Source organism: Labeo rohita, chromosome 21 (assembly GCF_022985175.1).
Source record: "Labeo rohita strain BAU-BD-2019 chromosome 21, IGBB_LRoh.1.0, whole genome shotgun sequence".
Classification (NCBI taxonomy): Eukaryota; Metazoa; Chordata; class Actinopteri; order Cypriniformes; family Cyprinidae; genus Labeo; species Labeo rohita.
In genome coordinates, this window is record NC_066889.1 from 19621721 (window position 1) to 19647237 (window position 25517).

Genomic DNA, 25517 nt, shown 5'->3' on the forward strand with positions numbered 1-25517 from the left:
TGTGGACTATATGTAAACATCTTTTATGTGAAATATCTTATTTAGATCAGTACTAAATAAAAAAAATAACTAAAATAATAAAAATCATTTTGTATGATCCCTCTCATTCTGGTCAAATAATTAACATTTTGCAGATTCTGAAGGGGGATGTAAACTTTTGACCTCAACTGTATAAAATGTCCCATCCATCCGTCTTTTAAAATGGATTTATCATCTCAGATCTATCTAAATGATTATCTCAGAGGAGACATTTGTTTGTGAATAGGACTACACTGGTTGCACTTTGTTCTTCATTTACTAAAAATGAATTTAAAAGATTAAAATATTTTTACCCATCCTATATTTATCTGATATTTATGTACACTTGGCAGAAAAATTTAAATATTTCAGTCTTTGTCCATTCAAGCAGAGGAGGCCTGCACTTGCTCGCAAGGACATCAGCTGTCCAGACACATTGCCAAGACAGCCGTTGAGTGAACTAATTTGCACTAAAGGGGCTTTTTTTTTTTTTAGAGTAATGGTCTCATTTCATTTCAACAAAATTGGAACCTTACGAAAATAATTATTTAATTACAGGATTCAGCTATGACTCTGCAAGATTCAAATCATTTCAAAACAAACAGTCTGGCCTGACCATCTGGACAGGGCGTTGGCGTCTGTATGCTTGACTAGGCATGGTATCACAAAGCGGTGACTGGTCTCAAGGGCGCTGTGAAGGGTTAACATTCACAAAAAACAGAAAAGAATCATCCAGCATCGAAAAGAAACTCTGCGTTGCCTCTGGCTACATCAGCATTCTGAGGGACAACAAGCCTCTCAGGCGGCACAATGGCCACCCGCCACTTTCCAATGGTCTTTGATGTTGCTCACACACTGTAAAAGAGGCAGTCCATTCATTCTCATGCTGAGGTAATTGAGAGTTCAGAGACGAACCGTCAGGCCCTCACTACTCAATACTCTGGCATCAACGCACACAGACAACCTTGGCCAAGACCACTCTCTTTGATGAAAGAGTAGGGAGTCATAACATGTCCAAAACTGAAGCTGTGAAAGTCTTTCTTTTCTGTCTTCTTGTTGTATCTGTGTTATTTCTTTCTCTGGTAGCACATCTCTCTCCATCTCCCTGTAATCTACAACCAAGGAAGGAAAAGAAACGAAAAAAATTGACAAAATAAAAGCAGTGATCAAGAGTTAGCCTGCTAACAACCAATTATCCTGCCCACTAAACATTGGACGTCGGATAGACGTGCAGATCATGTCTATATTGGGTCCGTGACATGGAAAAGACGTGACTACGACGTCATATGCGCAGTGGGTGGATTTCTTTCATTTGAAATGGACTGAGAGCAGAAAGAAATGAACAGAACAAACTATAATTTTGCCTTTCCACTCGCAAAGTGAAATCCTGCATCACTAACTGTCAACACACTGGCCTGGATTCCGACAAAAGCATGGGAAGATACCTTTTTTGAGCTTTTGCTGATATTAAACAGCTTTCAGTGTCTAAATTCACCTGTCTAATTTAAATCAGCTAAATTTTGGGCTTAATGCTCTTTTTTCATTGTTATTTTTTAGTATTTATTTAGACAATATAATGTAGAATATTAGGCATTAATTGGAAATAATACAGTTGATGTCAAAAGTTTACATACACCTTGCAGAATCTGCAAAACCATTCATTATTTTACCAAAATAAGAAGGATCATACAAAACGCATGTTATTTTTTTATTTAGTACTGACCTTAAGATATTTCACATAAAAGATGTTTACATATAGTCCATAAGAAAAAATAATAGTTGAATTTTTAAAAATAACCCTGTTCAAAAGTTTACATACGCTTGATTCTTAATACTGTGTTGTTATCTGAGTAATCCACAGCTGTGTTTTTTGTTTAGTGGTAGTTGGTCAAGAGTTCCTAGTTTGTCTTAAACAGTTAAACTTCCCTCTTTTCTTCAGAAAAATCCTTCAGGTCCCACAAATCCTTTTTTTTTTTTTTTAGCATTTTTGTTTATTGGAACCCTTTCCAACAATGGCTGTATGATTTTGAGATCCATCTTTTCACACTGAGGACAACTGAGGGACTCATATGCAACTATTACAGAAGGTTCAAACACTCACTGACACTTCAGAAGGAAAAATGATGCATTAAGAGCCCGGGGTGAAAACTTCTTGAAATTGAAAATTAGGGTAAATTTAACTTATTTTGTCTTCTGGGGAACATGTAAGTATCTTCTGTAGCTTCTGAAGGGCAGTACTAAATGAAAAAAAATGATAATTTAGGCAAAATAAGATGATCTTCATTCTGTTCAAAAGTTTTCACCCCCCGCATATGAGTCCCTCAGTTGTCCTCCGTGTGAAAAGATGGATCTCAGAATCATACAGTCATTGCTGGAAAGGGTTCAAATACACAAAAATGATTTAAAAAAAAAAAAAATTTGTGGGACCTGAAATTTTTCCCGAAGAACAGCAGGCAGTTCAACTGTTCAGGACAAACAAGGGACTCATGAACAACTATCACTAAACAAAAAAAAAAAAACTCCTGTGGATCATTCAAGTAACAAAACTTTTGAACATAATAATCAACTTATCAGTATCAGCCAGTATATTATTATCTGTGCATCTATACTATAAAACCCAAATCTTAACTGCATTTCCTAAAACAAACATCACTACTTTTCTGTTAGCTTGTGAATGCATGTTATCGACCAACAGGTTTCAAGTCTGCAGTTGAGAGAGTTAGTGAGGAGCACTGTGGGACACAGGTGCTTACATGGTTTTTTGTGCCATCTTTCGCTAACAAAGCATAGCAGTCGGTGGTTATTATTGCTACCTATCAGCAGCAAACCTACGGGTGAGAAATGAACAGCGAAGGAGGAGAGTGGGACACAGTTTAGCACCCACAGCATGAGGTCTCGCACCACCTGGCAGGGCATCTTCAAGATTCAATAAGTCAAAGCGAAAGAGACAGAAAAAGAGAGGACAAACATTTATCATCCGTATCAAATTACCTAGTGCCATGTAGAGAAAAGCTTGAGGAAAAATCTTAAAAATTCCCCAAAATAGAGTACAACAATGACCTATTCAATGAAGAACTGTGGATCATATAATCGAATCAGAAATAATGCTACTATATAAAACACTGTATTTGAAGAGTTCCAGTTCCAAAACCAGCTAAAAGCCATCTCAGTCAAAAATGAGATAATGATACTGAGTGAATGCTCCTGACACATAGTATATATCCATCAAATACTTTTACTTCAAACTCGCTAAATTCCAGCCTCAGCCCAATCAGAAGTACCAGTACATAGAAACCTATACAAAGTAGCCAGAAAGTAATGCTCATTTTAAAGAAATACGTCAGACGGATTTAGAGGCTTTTGCATCTGAACTCTTCATTTACTTTTATATTTCTCCCTCATTTTTAATTTGACTGTCATTTGCAAATCTTCCAGCAGATCTTCCATCGTCCATTTCCCGCTCACATTTGAGTGCTGTTGAGCCGATTTTTAAACACTGCTGATTGGCCATAGCGTTCACGCGCTCAACAGACATGACAAAGCTTCGTTCATCTTCGGAACACAATTTAAGATATTTTTGGATGAAAAGCAGGAGGCTCGTGACTGTCCCATTGACTTCCAGTAAATACCACTATAAAGACCCAGAAAAGTATAAAAAACATAGTCAAAATATTCCATCTGCCATCAGTGGTTCAATCTAAATTGCATGAAGCGACGAGAATACTTTTTGTACGCAAAGAAAAAAAAATATTCAAGAATTAGCCTCCTCCAGTCAGTCAGTGGGACAGTGACAAGCCTCCCGGGTTTTCATCCAAAATATCTTAAATTGTGTTCAGAAGACGAACAAAGCTTTTACGGGTTTGGAACAACATGGGGGTAAGTGATTAATGTAGTAATGGAGTAATGGAGTAATCCTTTAAACTGATATGGGTTTAAAACGCATGGTTTCAGCACAACAGACATGATAATCAAAACCAAACAGTTTTGGTAACTGAGGCATAAGCTGTAAAGGCACAGCCCTGTTCTGAAAAAAGGGGGCGGGGAATAGCAGCTCATGTGTATTTAAAGAGACATGCTCGAAAACAGTGTGTTTCTGCTTCCAGTCAAAATAGGCGTGGGGTATTTTGAGCTGAAACTCTCATACTACATCTTGTAAAAAGGAGTATAATATGTCACTTTTAATGTTGTGATTTACCTCACTATTTTGTTTTTAAATCCCTACGGAAAAAATGACTGAGAAAAAAAGTCTTCCAGAACTAAAGCCAATGAAAAAGAGAAAGGGCACTAATGCACTACATGTTTGAAAGTGCAGGACATTATGAAGTCACATTGCTTTATAAGAGTGGGTGTTCACTGTTGAGGTCTTATGCTGCAATAAACCAAAAAAAAGTTCATGGTTAGAACCCCACGCTGATACACTTCAGAGCATAATGTCAGATTAATGAATTCTCTACATTAAGAGGCACTATGACCCCTGCAAATAGAAGCCCATGCTTCTGTCTTCGTCTCTTGCAGGCCTGTAATAAACATGCAAAGGAGTAATAGATATACATGTAATGCATTAGTTCCAATTTACATATCACAAGTCTTTGATAGGGAATATGAAAGCAGATTAGATCCACTTGTGGTCGACTTTTATGGCTTTTAGTAGCCTGAAACCCAGAGTGGCACAGCAGGCTTTATGCAGCAGAGTTCCTGATTAGTTCGACTGCAAGAGAGAAAGAGAGAGTGACGAGCAGATACTGGCTTTTAATAGGCACCAGAGAAATTAATGTACACCCACTGACATTTACACAAGTTGGTTATTTTTCAAGCACAACTCCTGGAGTTGCTTTACAGAGTTTCACCAAAGAGAGCGTTAAAAGCAAACTCCTTAATGGTCAGATTAAGTGCTCTGCATTTGTTATTTTGCATTCTAGGCTTTGGCTGAATTAACCAAATTAGTACGATCAGACACCTTGAGGTTGCTCTGCCAAGCACATTTTGAATCACGGTGCACCTTTTGTCGATTTTGCAGCAAGTTTGGATAAGGCTAAAGTAGATTTCACCTTGAATGTGAGAACTTAATACATAGCATCCCGTGCTCTGAAATCCCTATGCGGGAGGTCATTGCCAGGCTATTCGCTGCCAGAATCATTTTTAAAGGATTAACACGGATTGCAGACTTCCTGTTTACACCTTCTTCGAGCTTTTGTGCAGAGGTCACTAAAAGCAAAACCTATCACGCACATATACCTCGGCTACACAGTTTCATACTCTGGAGTTTATAGTGAAGGACAAACATGCTACGCACTTTCAAGGTTTGCTTATTCATGCTCACGAACTCAAAAAAATGTACCTGTCTGTCAGAGGAATTCCTTTAGGTTTGCAGCAAACTAAAGGGCAAGAGAAACAGAGCAGGACGGAAAGAGAAAGAAAAATAATGAGAGTGCTCTGCACGCTGCTCACGACTGGAGCTGAATGTGGAAGTACTTCCTGGAGGGGAGCTGCTCTTCCTGGATGACTCCTCTTTACTGCCGCGGCACGCCGGAGACACACCAAACTGCATGGCTGCAAAAGCTCTCTCGCTTTCTTTTTTCCCGTCACTCTTTGCACCACATCTGAGTTTGTTTTAGACACTGCGGTGAGACAATGTGCGGGGAATGTTCAAACAGAAACCCGGCAGAGGCCATTGTGCGGTTCTGCCACAGTGTTACGCTCTCAAAGGGAAGACAAAAGAGCAGCAATTATTTCCACAATGTAGATTTTATTGTGCAGGGCGCTTTCGGTCTCCGCGTGTAATGTGTTCAGCAGTTCATCACTTTCCTTCTTGCAGAATTAAACGCTGCTGCCTGTCATCACCTCCTGTCAGAGAACCGAATCGCCAGAAAAACAAAGAGCTGATTCTGGAAAAACAGTCTCGGCAGATTTATGAAATATTGCTCCCGTTTTGCTTTTGTGCTGGAAACACAGCGGAACTTATTACATGTGTGCGGCTCAGGTGCTGACTAAAATATGATGTTGTACTTATTGTTGACATAATAGCTAGCAGTAGAATACAGATTTAGTTTGGGGAAGGGGGGCCAGTTTTTATTGTACTGAAAAGAAAAAGAAACAGAGCATGCGGACAAAAGGGCACATGCTTTAAAACACTGCAAGTTTAAGTTTTTCACTACATTCATGTCCAATCCTCAATGTAAAAATAGAGCAAATTAAAAACAATATTAAAATATTACTCAAATTATTATTGGCGGTGGAGACTTACACAAAAAAGTAGAAATTGTTAAAGTCAGTTGCGTTGCTGTCTATGCAGGGTCAGAAAGCTCTCGGATTTCATCAAAAATATATTCTGTTCTGAAGATGAATGAAGGTCTTACAGGTTTGGAACAATATAAGGGGAGAAATTAATGACAGAATTAATTAATTAAAAATTAACATATTTATGAACTATCCCTTTAAACATTAATTAAATAAAATTTAAAAATAATTGAAATTTAAATAATATAAATGAATAATATATTTAAATCACAAATACAAAGCATACATAAACACAAACACTACTATACTTTCCTATCTTAAAAAAGGTAACATAAAACCTGTTATTCAGATATTCTAGGATATATCTTTGGTAAACTTAATGTTAATTATGAGAATGAACAACAGAATGCCAGCGTTGATTATTATAGCTGTCTCAGTTCACAAATGACACCTGACAACCACCTGTTTCGGGCAGATACCTCAATAACGAGGTAAGAGCTAATGAGGCATTCTGATGGCGAGAGTGGCAAGGGGAAGGTCCAAAGTGAAGCAGGTACTTCCCTTCAATTATTCATAGCAGGAGAATTATCATCAAGAGTGAGGCGTTTTGAATGAATAATTGATTGTGTTGGCAGCTTTATGTTAAAACATGCAGCCTGGCTCCTGATGGACAGGAGTCGCTGGGGAACAGCGTGTGACAGGGGTACAGAGGAACATGTCACTGGCTTTGAGGTGAAGGAGGAGAGCTCCATGCATTCAGGAACATTTGCTTTAATGATCCGAGCGGGGCGAAATGGCTTTCTACAACAAATACAGCCTATAAATTTTATTGTCTCAATATCGTTTAATTCACAACAGGATGCCTTTGGAGATGGAAGAGAAACTTTCAAAACAAGATTGATTTTGAAAAAGCCATTTGCTACTGAAAGTACTTTATGGCCTAGGGTTAATCCCAAACTAAGCTGAAACAGTTTGTCTAAAGAGACAACATTGTGTCACTGTTTCAAATGTTCTAAATGTGATCACAAAACCAGTCATAAGTAGCACGGGTATATTTGTAGCAACAGCCAATAATACACTGTATGGGTCAAAATGATTAATTTTTCTTTTATGCCAAAAATCATTAGGATATTATGAAGATATTATGATTTCATGAAGAAATTCTGTGAATTTCCTACTGTGAATGTATCAAAACTTAATTTTTGATTAATAATATGCATTGCTAAGAACTTTAAAGGCGATTTTCTCAGTATTTTGCACCCTCAGATTCCAGATATTCAAATAGCCCGACCTCAGACAAATATTGTCCTATCCTAATAAACCATACATCAATGGAAAGTTTATTTATTCAGCTTTCAGATGATGTATAAATCTCAGTTTCAAAATATTGACCCTTATGACTGGTTTTGTGGCCCAGGGACACAAATGATCGTTTCTGCAGATGCAAAGGAATCATGTTCTTAGCTAACAACCAGAAACCACCTTTTAACATTACAAGATACATGTTTAACAGTAGATGTTTTGCTCAGTCAATCGGTTTCACACTTTGTTATGTCAAAAGGCCACTGACCTCACCACTGATAAAACACAAAAGCAGCACAGTCTGATATAAAACCTCAAATATGAACCTCAAACGCATCAGTGCTGCCTCAGCATGCTGTTAAAACTAAAATTCAAACCACCGCAATAACCTTTACAGAGAGCCCATTCTTTAATGTCACCATTGTTCCTTAGCAACTTTCTCAAAGCAGTGTTACAGGTATTTGAGCAGTGCTCTGCTGCAGTAAAGAGTGCCTGGCAACCAGCTATTTTGAGACAATGTTTAAAGAGGAGAGGAGAGGTGAGGAGAGGATATGAGGAGAGGAGAGGAGAGGAGAGGATATGAGGAGAGGAGAGGAGAGGAGAGGAGAGGAGCTCAAGTATACTTGAGCAGAAAAAATGTATGCATATGGAGAGTGCACACACAATAGTGACTGAATTGTAATTGTGCGTTCAAAAGAATAGCACTTCTGCTGCAGACAGTTTTAGCACAATACTGAGAAACTAAAGAGGAAGCCTGCAGGGTAGGGGCAGTCAACAAATGACTTCAAATAACTTCTGTGCATAAAAAAGGGAAAGTGTAACTTTCTATTTTTAGCCTTAAATGCTAATATTTTAAATAATACAATTTAACCTGTTTGCAGGTCAAATAAATAGCCCTGGGGCTTGTCATATTAAAAAATAAGAAAACAAAAAAAAAAAAGTTTTTAGTCAAAATTAGTGCATTAACGCAGGCGCTTAATTTTTCCAGTTTAACGCGTGGATGGGGCTAGGGCTGGCCACTCCACTCTACTCAACTGCTGCTTCCATCTCTTTTTTTCTTGACAAAAAGTGCTTTTTTTGAATATTTGCTGAACATTTAACAAATAATAAAAATATACGGTCTTTATGTTTTTTCTACATTAATTTAAAGATATAATGAGAAATTATTGCAATATAAATGTATATTTAAAATCTTTAATGACGATTAATTGTGATTAATTTCAGGAAAAAAGTGCTTTTTTTTTTTAAATCAATTTACACTAGGGTTGGGCAATATATATCCAAAAAATTATCACAATAATTACCATGATAAATGTCAATTTTTTACTTCTTTCAAGGAAGATTTTGGCTACAACGTGAAAGTTATAAAAAACAGATGGTTAATTGTGGATTTAAACTATTCTTTATGGTTGCAACATAACAAACGCATGTTGTTGTTTTTTTATCCTTTACACTTTTTTTCAGTCATTTTTCCTAAACTTTTTTCCTGTAGAAATTGTAGAGACCTCATTTTTATATGGTGAAACTTAATTATTCTGACTGTTCTGACTATTTTTTATTTTTTATTTTAAGTAACCATTGCTCGTTCCATAGTAGCATACATGTAGATCATGATAATAACAGTTAAAATCACAAATATAGCACTTCAATACCATGGTACAGTAGTGTAAATACATTTACTATAAATGCATGAATGCTATAGCTTATAATATAGCTATAATCACAAAAAAATACTGTAATTATATTCCATTACTGCTCCTTCAATACATTTAATGCATGTCTACATTAATAATAAAATTCAAAAAATATAACCACATTTCTGACAATTCCACTGTGCAGTTAGTGCTACTACAGTAAATCTATGGTAAATGATGGCAATTTGTAGATTAAAAAGTCATCAGACTGTATCATTGCGCACAGTGTTTGTCCTGTTTGTCAGCTGAAATCAAGCTCTTCACACTGGATCTCACAGCGCTGTTTAGTGACTTGGTGTCATCAGCAGGTGAATGAATCTGCTCTAGTAAGTTCAAATCATGCCGCCGTTTGAACTTTGATCAAATAGATAAGCAGTTTGAGCGGCTCTCTTTATATGACTAGCACTCTTTTGTTCCGTCTTTGCTGATAAACATTATATTGAACATTTATTGAACTCTTGTTATCATTTATCGAGGAAATTTATATTGCTCGATAATTATCTTTATTGATTTATCTCCCAGCCCTAATTGACAACACTACTTTAAAATCAATATATTTTGAATAGAAAATAATGAAAACAATTCAGATAGAAAATCAGTTTTCAGACCAAACTAATAACTACACACAAAAAACATAAATAAAAAAAACATAAAAAATGAATAAATAAATAAATAAATAAATAAATAAAATAAATTTTAAAAAAAAAAATCACTGAATCTGTGCATGTGTGCAAAAAGTCTCAATCTTTGTTCTTATTTAATCTTATGGAAATAATATTTGCCTCCCTGTGGTCTCCAAAAGGCCCCAGTGGTGTCAATCAAGGAGCTATTTCACTGATACTGCCCTCAGATGAACCGACTGTTAATTTAGAGCACGCCCACTTGAGTCTACTGGGAGGTTGTTCTCTAGGTCTCTAGGTCTCTGAATAAAGACGAGGGATAATTACGACAACACTAAACAAAAGAGACCAGGTCAATAAGATTTTGTACAACAGCCAAATCAAAGCTGGCTTACAGGGGTCAACTGATTCTTATCTACCATATGATAATCAAAACCATCTTCAACCTGTCTGATTCACACACTGCAAATCACAAAGCTATAAATAGGTTGCGAACAGGTGGAGTGTCACCGTGCTAATTGTCACAAAGACGTGAACCAAAATGATTGTGGTGTTCATTTAAATGATAACAACTGCATATCCAGATCCAATTAGAGGGGGAAAGACAGGAGCAGTTTAGTTTGAATGCCACATTAAACCAAAAGCGAACCCCAGAGAGCTCTGTGTTTATGAGTAATGATGAAAATGGAAAGGCAAGGAGAATCTGGGTCCATCTGTGATTGTCGTAAGGATGCGTCCCACGGGCTGATGGGATAGAGGAGGGCATGAAACATCACAGCACTGACAGGAGCGCTCTGGCGAGTTTAGTGAGAGATGTGGGGGTGAGCCATCTGCCTAAAAGACCTAAAAGCAGCGAGATGGAGAAAGCAATGAGAGGCAATTACCTGAAGCATCAGGAGGGACAGGTGTTTTGAAGCTGCTCCACCCAGGAAAGAGTAATGAAGTGCTGATGAATGGACAGCATGCAGAGACTAAATATTCACACTAAACGGACAGATTTGAGCTCTCTTCTCAAACAAAGCTGTTAGGATATGACAACATGGACAATTCAACCGTCCCACTGCAAGGACACAAAGGACTGAGACTCTCCGTTCCAATTAAAGGCACCCTGAGCTTGACAGGCCAGAGAGATATATTACAGCCGGAGGTGAAAGTTCAACAATGTAGGTGCTGTTGAAAGATTAAAAATGCTTTCCATCCTTCAGCTCTACAGCTTTCGAAGCATCCGTCCCTCTTCATTCAAAAAGAGGTGGACGATTTGCATGTATGGCGTACTGACATCGAGCTGCCTACTTCAATATATTATAATGCGCTGCATGCTCTTAATGGAGAATCAATGACGGGACAAGCCCGTCACCTTCGAGTCGACGCAAACGCAATTTACACATTGACATGTGGAGGGTGTGTGTGATTGATTCTGACTGCTTGAGGGTTTTAATATTGTTTTCCGTGCGCTCATTGACTCTCACTCACCGTATTCCACATTATCCATTAAAGCTCAGCATCTGGCAAAGGCTTAATCTCGCTGTCTACGCCCCTCCCTTTGAGACTTTAAAGCGCTCTCGTCGTCTTGCCGCTCCTTTCTTTCCTGACCGAGGCATTGGAAATGTCCAGACGCGCTTGCTGAGCTGTAGTTAACCGGAACTATTGGATTGGAAACGTTTCAATGGTCGAACAAGTGCTTTGCACCTGTAAATACTTAATGAAGTCCAATCAATTCATGCAACCGAAACAATCAATATTAAGGAAGTTGTCTTCTCTTTAATTCTGCTAATCTTTAAAGCACTTTTTATAACTATACTGATAAAAAGGAAGAACTCATATCCAATATAAACGGCAGACATTAAGCTGAATTAGCACTAAGAAACAGAATTAACAATGAGCTTCTATCATGGAGGTCAGAGCATTGACTAAACTGCCATAGTGATATAAAGATCAGGGTTCAGTTGTTCTTAAGGACATCACATTTTCTCCAATACTTGGATGACCGTCAATGCAAAGTCAGCATAAGGGTGCTTACGCACCAGAGAAAGCTCTGACAGAGCATTTGACAGTTAGAAAAGTACAAGATGCCTTTTAAGTGTGTGAAAAATCTGACATCAAGCAGGAATTCAATTTTTTCCTCATCTGCAAGGGGAGTATCATATTTGGACCAAAGATTAAAAACCCTAAGCTAGATGGTACTGTGAATAGTTAGAAGATCTTTTCTCACACCTCACTCCTCAATCTAGGGCACTATGAAATCCATTTTACTTTTTCCCAAATTGACCCAGCTTGATTGACAGGCAACCTGACCAATCACAACGTCGAATCCACCACTGACAAATGAGACAGAAGGACTTAAACTTGTGTGTATTGACGTCTTTCCGCGGTTGAAATAAAATACATTCTGATGTTTATTCATGTTTTTTTACATGCTTTAAGTAAAGAGGAACAGACGATCGGTTCACGTGTCATTGATCTAATAAGGCAATACACTGATCTATCACGACACATTAAAGAGCCACAAAACAGTATTTATAGTTTGAATTTCTTACAAAATGACATTCGAAAGCTGAGAGCTTGTTTCATAATAATAAACAAATGTATTTAATTATTGAAAATGCTTTTTAAAGAGACCTTGTCCTCTGGTGTGACATCTTTGTTTTGTGGTGTGATAGGCGTCACACCGGAGGATATTTTGTGTCAAACCACAGGATGTTTCAGCCTTTTGTATCAATGAATGACCTTGCTATTCCGAGCTAACCTGTCATCAGCGGTTTGCAAGGCTCATTTGCATAATTTTCTATGATTACCCAGTTTAACGTACATTTTTTAATTTAAAAATATAATTTAGGGGTGTCACACCAAAGGACAACAAAACGTAACACATTTTTTTAGAGCTATAAAAGTTAAATATTTAAACAATTCTGAGACAAAAATCTACCATGTGTACGTCATACGGCGTCATGGTTTTTCAGAGACAAAATGTATAAAGTTCCTACACTTTTAGAAATATATAAATGAAAAAAAACTGCCATCGACTAAAACAGACACTTGTACAATTATACCGGAGGTATTTATTAACAATTTTATGCTTTTCTTTTTAATTTATAAAAAATGCAGTTTATTGAACCATGCCTTAGACAGTCACACCATAGGACAATTTTTCATTTATGTATTATATTTATGATGTTTTTCATTACATGTGTTCATGTACTCATATATTGAGGCGGCAGAGACAGAAAACACTGTGAGCATCATGCGCGCTTCAGTATGTGTAGTAAACGAACACAGAGACATACAGAATATGCAGGTATAGTATTTTTGAGGCTTAATATTCAGACACTACTCTATATCACGTTTTGATTTAAGCCTACTGACCTACTTTTGATTTATTCTTCCAAAATTTGGCAAATTCGGTGACATTCCACATTATACAGTAAATTCCATTTTTATGACTGGATTCCGTGATTCTGTTGACGTTTTCAGCATCGTTGAAATCATAGGGCCCTATAAATCACTGTAAAAGCTGATCATCAGTCACCTAAAATGAGCACTGCTTAAATCCTTCGAAACATGCATAAACACACACACACAAGGCATATGGGTAGCGACACAGATATGCACTGGCACACACAGGCACGCTTGTGACCCCAAGGTGTGTGATCAAATGTGCATGTGAATATTCAAACGCACTGTGAAGAAGATAAGACTAGGGGGAAGAAATCCACACAGGGCCGATTAAGCATTGCACACACTTTTATATTATCCCCAGCATTAATGGATTGTGTGTGAGAGGGCTGTAAGTAGTGGAACAAAGCTTATGCACAATAGCCTCACTTATGGGTTAATCTCCCATAAAAGTGCAGACAACATTAATGTCATTCAGCTGCGGAGACTTAAACATGACGATGTAAAATGATTAATAGTCTCCTGCGTGCTCAGCAAAACCATAGTTTCTCACCTTTCCAAAGTCCCTCACGTCGAAGAGATCGAAGGGATCAAACAGCTCGCTGTTCCTCAGGCCAAACTTATCATGGCACACTTTCAGGAATGTTCGGATGTTCTTCAAACACAGAAACTGGAAAAGAACGAGACAAAGAATGTCAAATCATTTTGATTGTAAAAAAAAAAAAGGAATGAACACAAAAGGAAAAGTCTTTTTGAAAAACAGCTATAATTCTAAGGAAATATTTCCATATTTAACAGCATTAAAATACTGTCACTTCAAAGGCATGGAGAACTCTGACACCATCTCATTTTTGCAGCGTGTGGAGCATATTTAATTTCCTGGAGCCTATTGACAGTCAGCTCATTTCCTTCTTCCTGTACCAGTGATTAAGCAAACAGTTATCACACACTGTGATTTGGATCCCCAGGCCCAGGCTTGGCTTAGATAAGCCAATGAGCATCTGACGGATCGCCTCTGGCATGATCTAGCACAGTCACTGTTCACTTACCAGGCTACAAACCTACCATTCCTTCTGTCCTTAGGGTCTCTCAAGCAAAACTAGATCCTTCTTTTCTTTGCACAATCATTACCGTTAGTAACACTGATGCCAGTATGACACAACGCTGGCTCCTGCTCCTTATTTGTTTCAAAGAATTCATGCATAAACGTTCCTTGTAATGAGAATTTGTCTAATATAATTGACTTGAGCTGGGTGAAACCAATACAACCACACAAACAGGCACTAAACAATAACAACTTTGTCATTGTTTATTTCCACCCACCAAATGTCAATGAATCATGTCTCATGTTTAATTCATGTCTCCGATATAATTCAATTATGTGCATGGGTTTGCATTTCTATGGAGATGGCGGTGGAAACAAACTCTGAAACAAATACTGGTAGCTGTGTTCACAACAGTACACTTAAGGCGAATAGAGCATTCCGTACTAGTAATGATTCAGGAGCGAAGGGGGCAGTAAACCAGAGATATTACAAGCATGCCACCATTATTCAGCAGGAATCACAACCCCTATTGTGAACCCACCACTAGCAGCTCTGTTTCTTGTGCAAAGCGGGACAACGGAGGCCTATTTGTCACATTAAAGCCAGCACAATGGAGATAACCACCATTAGAACACAAGCCGGATTAAATTCTCACAGCCGTGATGCCACTTGTAAAACTAGCCCTTAATGAGAGCTGTAAGACAACCCCAAGTGTGTCAGGATCAGCATTATGCTGGAAACACAAGAGTGTAGCTACGCTTAGTATGTGACACACAAGAAAACACCAGTTCATTTATCAGAACAGATAAAGATGGCTAAGGATGATTGAGAATGTGATGTCAAGATAAAGGACAAAGAAAATCACAAGACAAAAAGACCACGATAATTAATCTAAAATTAGAAACAACAATTAGAAAAAAACAGTAATATTGTGACATCTTATTTCAGTGTAAAATAACTGTTTCTAACTGTACATTCTATGTGAATGTACTTTAAAATGCAATTTATTTCTGTAATGCACCGCTGAATTTCCAGCATCATTACTTTCCAGTCTTCAGTGTCAAATCCTTCAGAAATCATTTTAATATGCTGAATTATTATCAATGTTGGAAACAGTTGTGCTGTTTAAATTTTTTTTTTTTTTTTTATATTTTTCAGGGTACTTTGAATAAAACATTAAAAGGAACAGCATTTATTTAAAATAGAAATCTTTTGTAACAATATACACTGTTGTTAACTTTTATTCAGCAAGGATGTGTTAAATGTTAAATTGATAAAAATGATAGTAAAGACTTACATTGTTAGAAACAAACCGTATTTTAAATAAATGCTGTTCTTTTTAACTTTTTGTTCAAAAAATTCTGAAAAAGTATCACAGGTTCAAAAAAAAAAAAATATTAAGCAACAAAACTGTTTTCAACATTGATAATTAATCAGCATATAAGAATAATTTCTGAAAGATCATGTGACATGGAAGACTGAAGTAATGACTGATGAAAATCCAGCTTTGCATCACAGAAAAAAAAATCTATTTTAAAGTATATTAAAATAGAAAACCAATATTTTAAATTGCAATAATATTTCACAATATCACTTTTTTCTGTATTTTTAAACAAATAAATGCAGCCTTGATGAGCAGAAATTTAAAAAAAAAAAACATTAAGAATCTTATGGATCCTAAACTTTTAAACGGCATATATTAGATGACAGGACAGAGGAGATTGACAGGAAAGTGTTGTAATGGGGGGAGGGGGCTTGGCAAAGGACCCTAGGTCAGGACAGTTGTGCTATAGGCACTGACAAATTATATTTTTGTAGACTAAAATCAGATTTTAGTCCAAGCAAAATTGATTAAAATTCATTAATATGAAATTATATATGTATGATGTCAAAACACTGGAAACCACATCTTAAACCACAAAAATGACCACTGGGTAAAAGTGCCTAGCAAGCACCACTAAAACAGCACACCCAACAAAAATGTGGGAAGTTTATTGTTCTCATTTCGTATTCCCAGGTGAAACTGAAAATGTCCTCATATAAGGACCCAATACTAAACATTCTGGTGTGCAGTAACTTGCTTTTGGAGCAGACAGTGGTCTCTTAAAAGAGATGCTTCAGTAATTTCTCTCTCTCTGAGACCAGAAGTTCAGTCTGTTCTGAACCCACTAACCGTTAAAAACACACTCTGGCTTTAAAAGTATGAATTTTCCACTCTGTTTAGCTGTATCCAGCAGATGAATAGGATACTGTTTCTTCATGCTAATCACACCTTTCCTACGTCTTTCAATTGCTTACGGGAAGCGCAAAGGTATGGCTTTTGGCTGTGCAATGTCATAGCAGGGGTCTGAACAAATCTAACGCTCAGAATGCACTCCCCAACCCCAGGCTACGTTCATGTGGCTGTGTCTTTTTGCATTAAGATTCTAGTGATGACTACACGAAAAGATCAGAGCACCACCTGTCTCATTCAGCACAAGTACTCAAATTCTGCTTTTTTCAATGAAAACCAAATAGGAGACGGAAAGACAGCTCCTGGATAAACAGCTAGGGGAAGAAACCAGGTTACAAAGAGCTGTCATTCCCACACACACAGGGAATAAAGAATTACCCTCTCTGCCTCTGGTGCACCGCTCTGGCAGGATGAGTCTCCCAAACTGTGAGAGCATCCGCTAATAAACTAAATCAACAAAAATTAAATCTTTTTAAGCAGAGAAGCAAGAAAGACATGTTTAAAAGCAGCAATAAAGTCCTAAGGGAAGATTGTTGTGTCTGAGAAGCAGAAAAAAAGAAAGTGAGACCGGAGCCAGGGAGTATCACTCCCCACAGGGGCATGAGGAGCACAGATCAATCCAGCCGATGATTCGCTTCAAAAGCATGAGTGAAGAAGTCAAAGAGTCAAACAATCTGTCAAGCAGTCAGGCGCTTTGAGCCTTGAAGCAGCGACTCAAAAAGACAGTCAGTCAGGAAGAAGGCAGGCGCAGAAGCAGACAGCGAGTCAGCGGGTGAAGCACTGGAGTCTAGACTGTGGCGAGACAGTCAGACAGCCTTCAGAAAATCTGCTGTATCTATGGCACGAATCCGTGGAGCAAAAGGCATAAAAGATGTGAGCAAAATAACAAACCACATAAATGGCCGGATGGTTTTCAACAAGGTATTAAAGGGGTGGAATCCAGGTGCAAGGGCAGCACAAATATCTTTCAAAGGAAACTGGCAAAGGGTCGATGCCGAGCAGAGTGGGGATGTGAGGGGGCGCCGCCCTCATTGACAGCCATGGCAGTGGCATTTTGTCAAGCGCTCTGATCCTTTGTCTCGCTCACAGAGAGGAAGCTCCCACTGGAGCAAGGTGCCCAGGACAGGTCAAGAACGAGCGAGGGAATGAAAAGCAAAAGAGTAAACACACAGGCAAACACACCTCTGAAGAGCTGATGAGGCTGTGGCTGATTAGCTCAAATCTCCTGCAGGATTTCCAGGGTCGCACAGATGTTAAAACCTCTCCGGAGAAAAACCTGACTTCGACTAATTGGAGAGGCAGACACTAAATGAATAATGTATGCTGCTATGCAAATGATAATCTGATAGGATTATCCAAAAGGCCCAATTTATCACAGAAACCCCTCTAAGTCGTGATCAAATCAAATACGGTGTACCTCATAGGAATCCCATCTGCCTGTGTAAAACCAAAAAAAGAAGAAAGCAGAAAAATGCTGAGCTGTCTTCAAAGCACAACACCATTTGTGCAAATGCTGAAAATATATTCAAAAACGAACAGCCATTTCCAAGTCCGTCCAATTCACATAAGCCCACTGAGAGGCATGTCCCTCTGCAAAGATCTTCTTCCAGCTGAACCAGAGGAATCCTCCACAGAGGAACAAAGACTAGACTCTCACAGATAATGGAAAATGGCAAGCCCTTTACACTAAGAGGCGTTCACAAAATAAATGGCCCGACCTGGCAAGATAAAGGGAACCGTGTATCAACATGTCCACTGTCAGAGCTCTGGTACAGCACTGTGAGAAGACAATGGGAGCTCTTCAGTGCCCCAGAGCACTATCTGGACTCATCCGTCCAGATTCCCTTCAAATGAGTCAAGAGAATGAATGGATGCCCGACGGACTGATCTGGAGGAAGATGGGGACACAAAAACAAAGGAAGTCAAAATCTTTTATTATCAAAGTGTGACCTGATTTCCCAGTTCTGCTTCGAAATTCCTTTAATAAATCCCTTTTTTAGACTCTCGAGAATTTATAAAAAATGTATGCTTAAGCACCAGAGAGAGTGTTTTACTCCTGTTTCTGTTTGTTTTTTCATGTACTCACGTTGTTGCCAGGCTACACATTTTGCTGCCTGAGAAGTCTGTTCAAATCAATTCAATTCTCACAATGTAGAAATACAGACTGTGAAACTAGGATCTCAACTCAACTTTTGTTCTTTTGGGGCATGAATGTCTTACAAGTTTAATTTGATCCCTGAATTAGAGAAGGAAGCAGTGTCCAGCTTAGCAATTATACAGTGCTGCATAAACCTTGCATGATTTCAGGGCTGTCCACTTTCGAATAAAGTGCAACAGTTTTTTTTTTTTATGTTGCTGCCTTATGTTAAACTGCTTTAAATTACTTTTTTCCACATCAATCTACACTCCATGCACCATAACGGCAAAGCAAAAAACAGGTTTTTAACATCTTTGCAAATGTATTAAAAATAAAAAAACTTAAATGATTCCATTGCATAAGTATTCATCTGGGACAGGTGAAATTTAGCTCTGGAACATTTATATTGCTTGTAGATGCTACTACACTTCAAGTGAAGTTAACCTGTGGCAAATGCATATCAGAGCAAAAACCAAGCCCTGAAGTAAAAAAAAAATTCTGCTGTTTTGAAGGTTCACAGTAGCATGTAGTCTCTGTTATCCTTTATGGAAGAAGTTTGAAACAACCACGACTCTTCCTAGAGCTGGCCTCCTGGCCAAACTAAGCAATTGATGGAGAAGGACCTTGGCTAGAGCGGTGACCAAGAACCTGATGGTCATTCTAGTTGAGTTCTATGATCATATATGCAGACGCAAGAAACTTACAGAAGGACAAACATCACTGCAATACTCCACCGATCTGGGCTTTATTGTGGTGTGGCAAGACTCAATCTACTCCTCAGTGAAGACACATGAAAACACTTGGAATTTCCCCTCACTGTGAGAAACAAGACTCTGTGGTCTGATGAACCTCAGTTCCAAGCATCATGTTTGAAGGAAACCAGCACTGCTCATCACCTGCAGAGTACCATCCCAAACGTAAAGCGTGCTGGTTGCAGCCTCATGCTGTGGCGGGGACTGAGGGACTCGTCAGAGTAGAAGAAAAGCTCACTGCACCATAATATTGAGATAGCCTTACTGAAAACCCAGTCCAAAGCATTCAAGGTTCACCTTCCAACAAGACAATGAACCTAAGCATACAGCAAGAGTGGCTTGTAGACAACTCTGTGAATGTCCCTAAGTGGCCCAGCTACAGCCTGGGCTTGAATCCTATCAAAGATTTCTGGAGAAACCTGAAAATGTCTGCCAGACCCCATCCAAGCTGACAGAGCTTGAGAGGTGAAAAGGTGAGGCGAAGAATGGCAAATAACTGCCAAATGTTGATGAGCAAATCTGTTTTTGCGTTGTCATTATGGTGCAGGAAGTGTAGATTTAGTGGGAAAAAGTAACTTAAAACATTTTAACATAAAGCAGCAACATAAAAAAATGAAGGGGTATGAATACTTTCGGAAGGCACTGTAACTTTAGATTTATTACAGATTAGCACCATAACATGCTCTATTTTGGGCATCCAGCAAATCACACCGAAGTAGAGCTGTAGACACCGGGCAAAGGCCAACTGAGTAATCGGTGGATTAAGTAGCCGGCAAACACATCAGACGCAGGGCTGATGAATGTGGAGAGAAGGGCTGCGGAGAATCACAGACTACAGCCGATCAATGGTGAAGTTATTTATGATGCCAGGGCGGGGAGCCGGGAGCCGCATCCATTTTCCGCAGTCCATTTCTCTCTTTCGGCAGTGGATCCTCATATCTGATTTAGACCCGGCTGTAGGTTCTCATTCTTCTTCCAGAAGACATCTCTGGCACATCCTAAGAAGCTAGGCTTCGTTTCTTTTATTGTTTACTTGGAGAATAGATGCTTCTCTTTATACAAATGCAAAGTGACATTAGCATTGTAAACGCTCATTTGAAATACCCATACAAACTAGCACAGCCAAACGTTTTTAATGGAGCAAGTGTTCTGTAAAAATCATCTTGTACTTCCTTGCTGTGCGGCCCATTGCCTATTACACGCCTTGAAAATGCATAACCGAAGGGCATGCATAAAAAGAGAAAGCATCACTCCGCCGCATCAGTGCCATCAGCGACAGAACCCTCTTTAGAAACAGCCAATCCAATTACAGCGGGCAAAATCATTCTACAACCATGAAATGGTTTGAGTGGGCGTGTCAGCTTGATGGTAGATAAAAATATGGGTTATCTGTGATGACAGCGACAGAAAACAATCAATCCTTATTTTAGATTTACAAGATTAATGCTTTGGTCTAAAATGTAGCAAGCTGCTTTTCTACTGCCAGTTCTAGCAAAATTAGTTAATAAAGATTCATTTTAGTACTTTGAGGAAGAAATACTCAAGTGGGAAAAAATGGAATGAATTAAAATTGGTTCTCAGTTCCCAACCATTATCTTAGAAGACTGCATAATTTTCCTGCTTACTTATCAGTAGTCTCGCGTAGCCAGACTTTCGGATGTCTTTTAAAGAGTTTTGCTGCTTGATATTGTATGTATTATCCTAATTATGAACAAACAGGTTTGTAGTGCAAATAGTTTTACCGTTTATTGCACATTGTTATTGTTCTCATTATTTCCCTATAGCGGCTAATGAACTGAAAGTCTCGTCCATAGGCTTACGTCTGCGTTTAAAATGAATAAGGCAGTTGTTGTACCCTAAATGCCATATACAATAACCTGCATCGCAAACTTTTTATTGCATTTCTAACAAGAAATGTACTACAAGAATAACTGCAAGTATAAGTTCGGCAGAGCAGCTTGAGGAGTGTTTGACACAGCTCATGTCTGGTTCTGGGAGCAGCTGCTGGCTCTCAGCACTTAGCTGCCATTATCTCAGAGCTAGCTAATGTCATTAACATAGAAAATGGCCTCTTAATCACTCAGTTGATTCCATGGCTTCTGTGCATGTCATCATTTAAATAATAATCTTCACACCCCAGCGAAGTCACCACTCAATCACCAGAGACAACATCTATACAACCTGACAAACAGCCTGTTTATAGGTAAGACACAAGCAAACCGAGAGCCACAGATGTGAATATTTACCCAGACAAACAGAAACAAAGTAAAAAAAAAAAAACATACAAATTAATTTTGGATGAGAGTAAATATTTTATTTTAATCTTTCAGAAACTGTTCACCAAAATAAAAATGATGCTGTTCCAAATCAACTTATCAAGATGCACAGTGCCAGATTTTACCTCTTTTTTTGTTCATTTTTTATTTTAAAAAGAGCCATTCTGACATTCTTCTAAATATCTTATTTTGTGTTTTACAGAAAACAACTAAGTTACCCACCTGTTTCTTCAACAATGAAGTGAGCTTATGGGCAAAATTTCCAGTTAAATATCCGATATAGGGAAGTAACGTGAAGAATAACAAACATGCAGTAAACTGTAAAACTGTTTGCACTACAAACCAGTTTGTTCATAATTTAAATAACACATTAAAATAATATGGTAAGATATACTAATTTGCAATATCTAGCAGCAAAACAAGCTAAAAATAGCTGGACGCGGATGAGACTGGAAGCCAGACCCATAAAATTTACAAATGGCCATGCCCACTCTTATGTGAAAAAAAAAAGGAAGATACAGGTTTGAAACGAGTTAATGGGTTCGGTGCCTTGCCCAAGGGGGCCTCAGTCATGGTATTGAATGTGGAAAGAGCGCTGTTCATTTACAATCCCCAATTCCTGCTAGTGCCGGAATCGAACCGGCGACCTTTGGATTACAAGTCCAACTCTCTAACCATTAGCTTTTAGTTCTTTGAGAATGAATCTCAGATTCTGTTTTAGACAGGAATTAAATCGCACATAATATTCTGCATCAGCCTCAGTGCATTTAAAACACTGCAAAAATGATATTCCCAAATGTGAAGCAAAAAAGCCTAGAGGAAAGATTATCCTTATATATCTTCATAGAGATCCCAATGAATATTTCAGTGCAAGCTCTCAAATCTAGAACAGCCTGCCCATATCCTGAAACAACTCCTTTTAGCATAAATCCAGGCACATGTGTGGGTAGCTCAACTTTGTAGCACTTGCCTAAGTTCTTGGACGATCTTTTCAATAATGAGTCATTCTGGCTTGTTCAGTAGATAACATTTTAAAAGTGCATGTGTGACCCATTTACATTTCACCTACAAGCCAATGACTAATTACACAAAATAATATTTATTATTACAAATATATTGAAAAATATTATATTATAATATTTATAAAAATTGTAAATTACAACATATTATATTATATTATATATATATATATATATATATATATATATATATATATATATATATATTTTTTTTTTTTTTTTTTTTTTTTTCCCAAATAGAAAGCAGTTATTTTAAATAGTAAAAATATTTCACAATACTACTGCTTTTGCTGTATTTTGGATCAAATAAATGCAGGCTTGGTGAGCAAGAGAATTATTTAAAAAACATTAAAAACTTACTGTTTAAAAACTTTTGACTGGCAGTGCGTATTATTTATAACTCTCACTCAAAATACAGGGTCCCAATATCCTGTTTAACACACACTTCCTGTTTACACATGCATTGGAATTTGGTTTGAGAGATTTTTGGCAGCAGCCTCTGGAATTAACAGCAGGAGATAACAGCAGCCAGGGAAAGACTTCACAATAGGCTGGGCAGCCCGGAGACACCTCTCAGCGGTGCAGGTTTATCTTCTCTCTACGTGACAACAACAAACAATCTCTCCTAAAAGCTGCCAAAACAAAACGTATCATCTCTCCTCCACTCTTTTTCATTACGGCACAGTGTAATTTAATTAACTCCCGATAAATCTTTGACATTCTTCAGTAATAACAAGCAAATCCGACGAGTCTGGAGCGAAGCCACACGCTGCAGCTGAAAGTGCTTGACGCTGGAAAGAAAACGAGTGTAGGAGAGAGAGAAGGCTTTGTCAGGGGGATGTGGAAAAGAGGAACATGAGCTAGCAGGATCAAAAAGGCGCTCCCTATCACTGATCTCACTTGAGGAAGGCAGGAGGTGGGGGAGAGAGTAAGGATCACAGTCTCGCTTTGGCTTCTGCTCACCGGATGCGTTCGTGCTTTCATCAGAAAGCTGCAGATCCAGCCAGGGGCTGGTGAGGAGGATCAGAGCTGCAGCCGCACATACAGACCCAGACAGAGAGCCTGGAGCTCGATAGGAGAGTGTTTTGCTCTTCTAACACTGAAGCTCAATTAGGACAAGCAGCCAGACTAAAAGAGAATGTTTTAATGCGAAAAGCTGTGATGGTAGGGTTGGAAATGCTAATGATTCAACGCCCTTAGGAGACGTAATGTTAAACTGAAGTGCAAATCCTTTAGTCGTGTTTCTACAACAGAGACAACAGACCGCAGCGCATGTTTGATCCAATCAAAGTGACATACCTAAAATAGGCACCCCACCCTGTGAAAAAGCAAAACATGCAACATGGTATCAAAACGCATGAACTCAAAAAGCGAGATGAGAGGAACATGGTAGGATCGGATCGGTCTTACAATGACACTGAGGGCACATGCGTGCCGGGTAAGTCTAAGTCCAAGGGATTGTGCCTTTGAGATGGTGCGTGTGAATTTATCTGCAATGAGCAGTCACTAGACGGACAGAGCTGGCAGCACATTGCCGTGCCTTTAAAAAAAGAAAGAGGAAGGGCATGGGGGAGAAAAGGAAAAAAAGAAAAAGATGTCACTCTAGATTTAGCCTAGTTTCCAACATGCCCATTAATTTCAAAGCAGATGGTAAAAAAAGAAGAGAGGAGAAAAAAAAAAAAAAAAAAAAGCTTTGCCTAAGCCAGAGTAAGCCAGAGCTGAGCACCAAACAAGTAAACGCAAGCTTTAGATGAAAAGAGAGAAAAAATGTGATCAATTCTGAATGGGATTTTAGCTCTGCTGATACAAAGCTAAATAATTTTTGATGACCACATGCATGGCAACACTGTTGCTGGTCAGCGGAGATTACATGTTACCATAACAAGTTTGATTACAGGGAATAGAGATTCATGGGAGGAACCTCACAGGCCAGAAAGGGAAGAGTAAGATGAGAGGGCAAAATAGGAGAATACTGGCACACTTCAACTAGCCCAAACATGCCAAGTGAGCTCCCCTGGAACTATGACACACTAAATAAAGAAGGAAATATTATCCCATCTACACATCGTATAATTCGTAACAGCAGACAGGTTTTTAACATCTCCCGAGCGTTTCTACTTTACGCAGTGTTTTGTCATCGCCTAAATGCAGCTCACTTTATGCCAGAGGCACAACCCGTGCATTTCAGGCCTTTCCTTAGGGATTGTTGGGGATGATCCTAATGAGACGAAATGCTGAACAAAACAGCAAACAGCAGTTTTTCAAGCTTTAGCCAATTTGAAGGCAACAATGCCCATTTTCAAGTCTGTTTCTCACACAAGTAGAGTACTTGTACGCTTAATTCAAAAATGAAAAATCTGTCATTAGTTAACCTCATGTTGATCCAAAACTGTGACTTTCTTTCTTCTGTTGTCAAGACAAAGGAGGAAATTTGGCAGACTGTTCAGACAGATTTTTAATATAATGAAAGCAATGGACAATGATGCTATCAAGCTCCAAAAATGACATAATCAACATAAAAGGGTGTTATATTCAAAGTCTTCTGAAGCCAAACAATAATGAAAGGAACAGACCAAAACAGGAAAGATTAACAGCAAACAACAACTCAAAATCTGGCCTGTTTTAAGACCACACAAAGTGTTAAAAGATTTATAAAATACATAATATGGACATTTTCACTGCGCCTTTTTGGAGCTTGACAGCATCCTTCTCCATTCACTCTTATTGTATAGAAAATAAAAGCTAAGGCATTCTGCTAAATTCCATAATTACAGTTGAAGTCAAAAGTTT

The 25517-nt window shown here is 38.3% G+C and overlaps 1 protein-coding gene across 7 annotated transcripts in view; it reads right to left on the reverse strand.

The window, feature by feature from the left end:
* vav2 (vav 2 guanine nucleotide exchange factor) overlaps positions 1-25517 on the reverse strand; it is a 194183-nt gene that overhangs the window by 137870 nt on the left and 30796 nt on the right. For all 7 annotated transcript variants that reach the window (XM_051094019.1, XM_051094021.1, XM_051094017.1 and 4 more), the window contains exon 2: positions 13818-13934. In XM_051094019.1, the coding sequence (XP_050949976.1) occupies positions 13818-13934 (117 nt within the window). The remainder of the gene's footprint in view (positions 1-13817; positions 13935-25517) is intronic.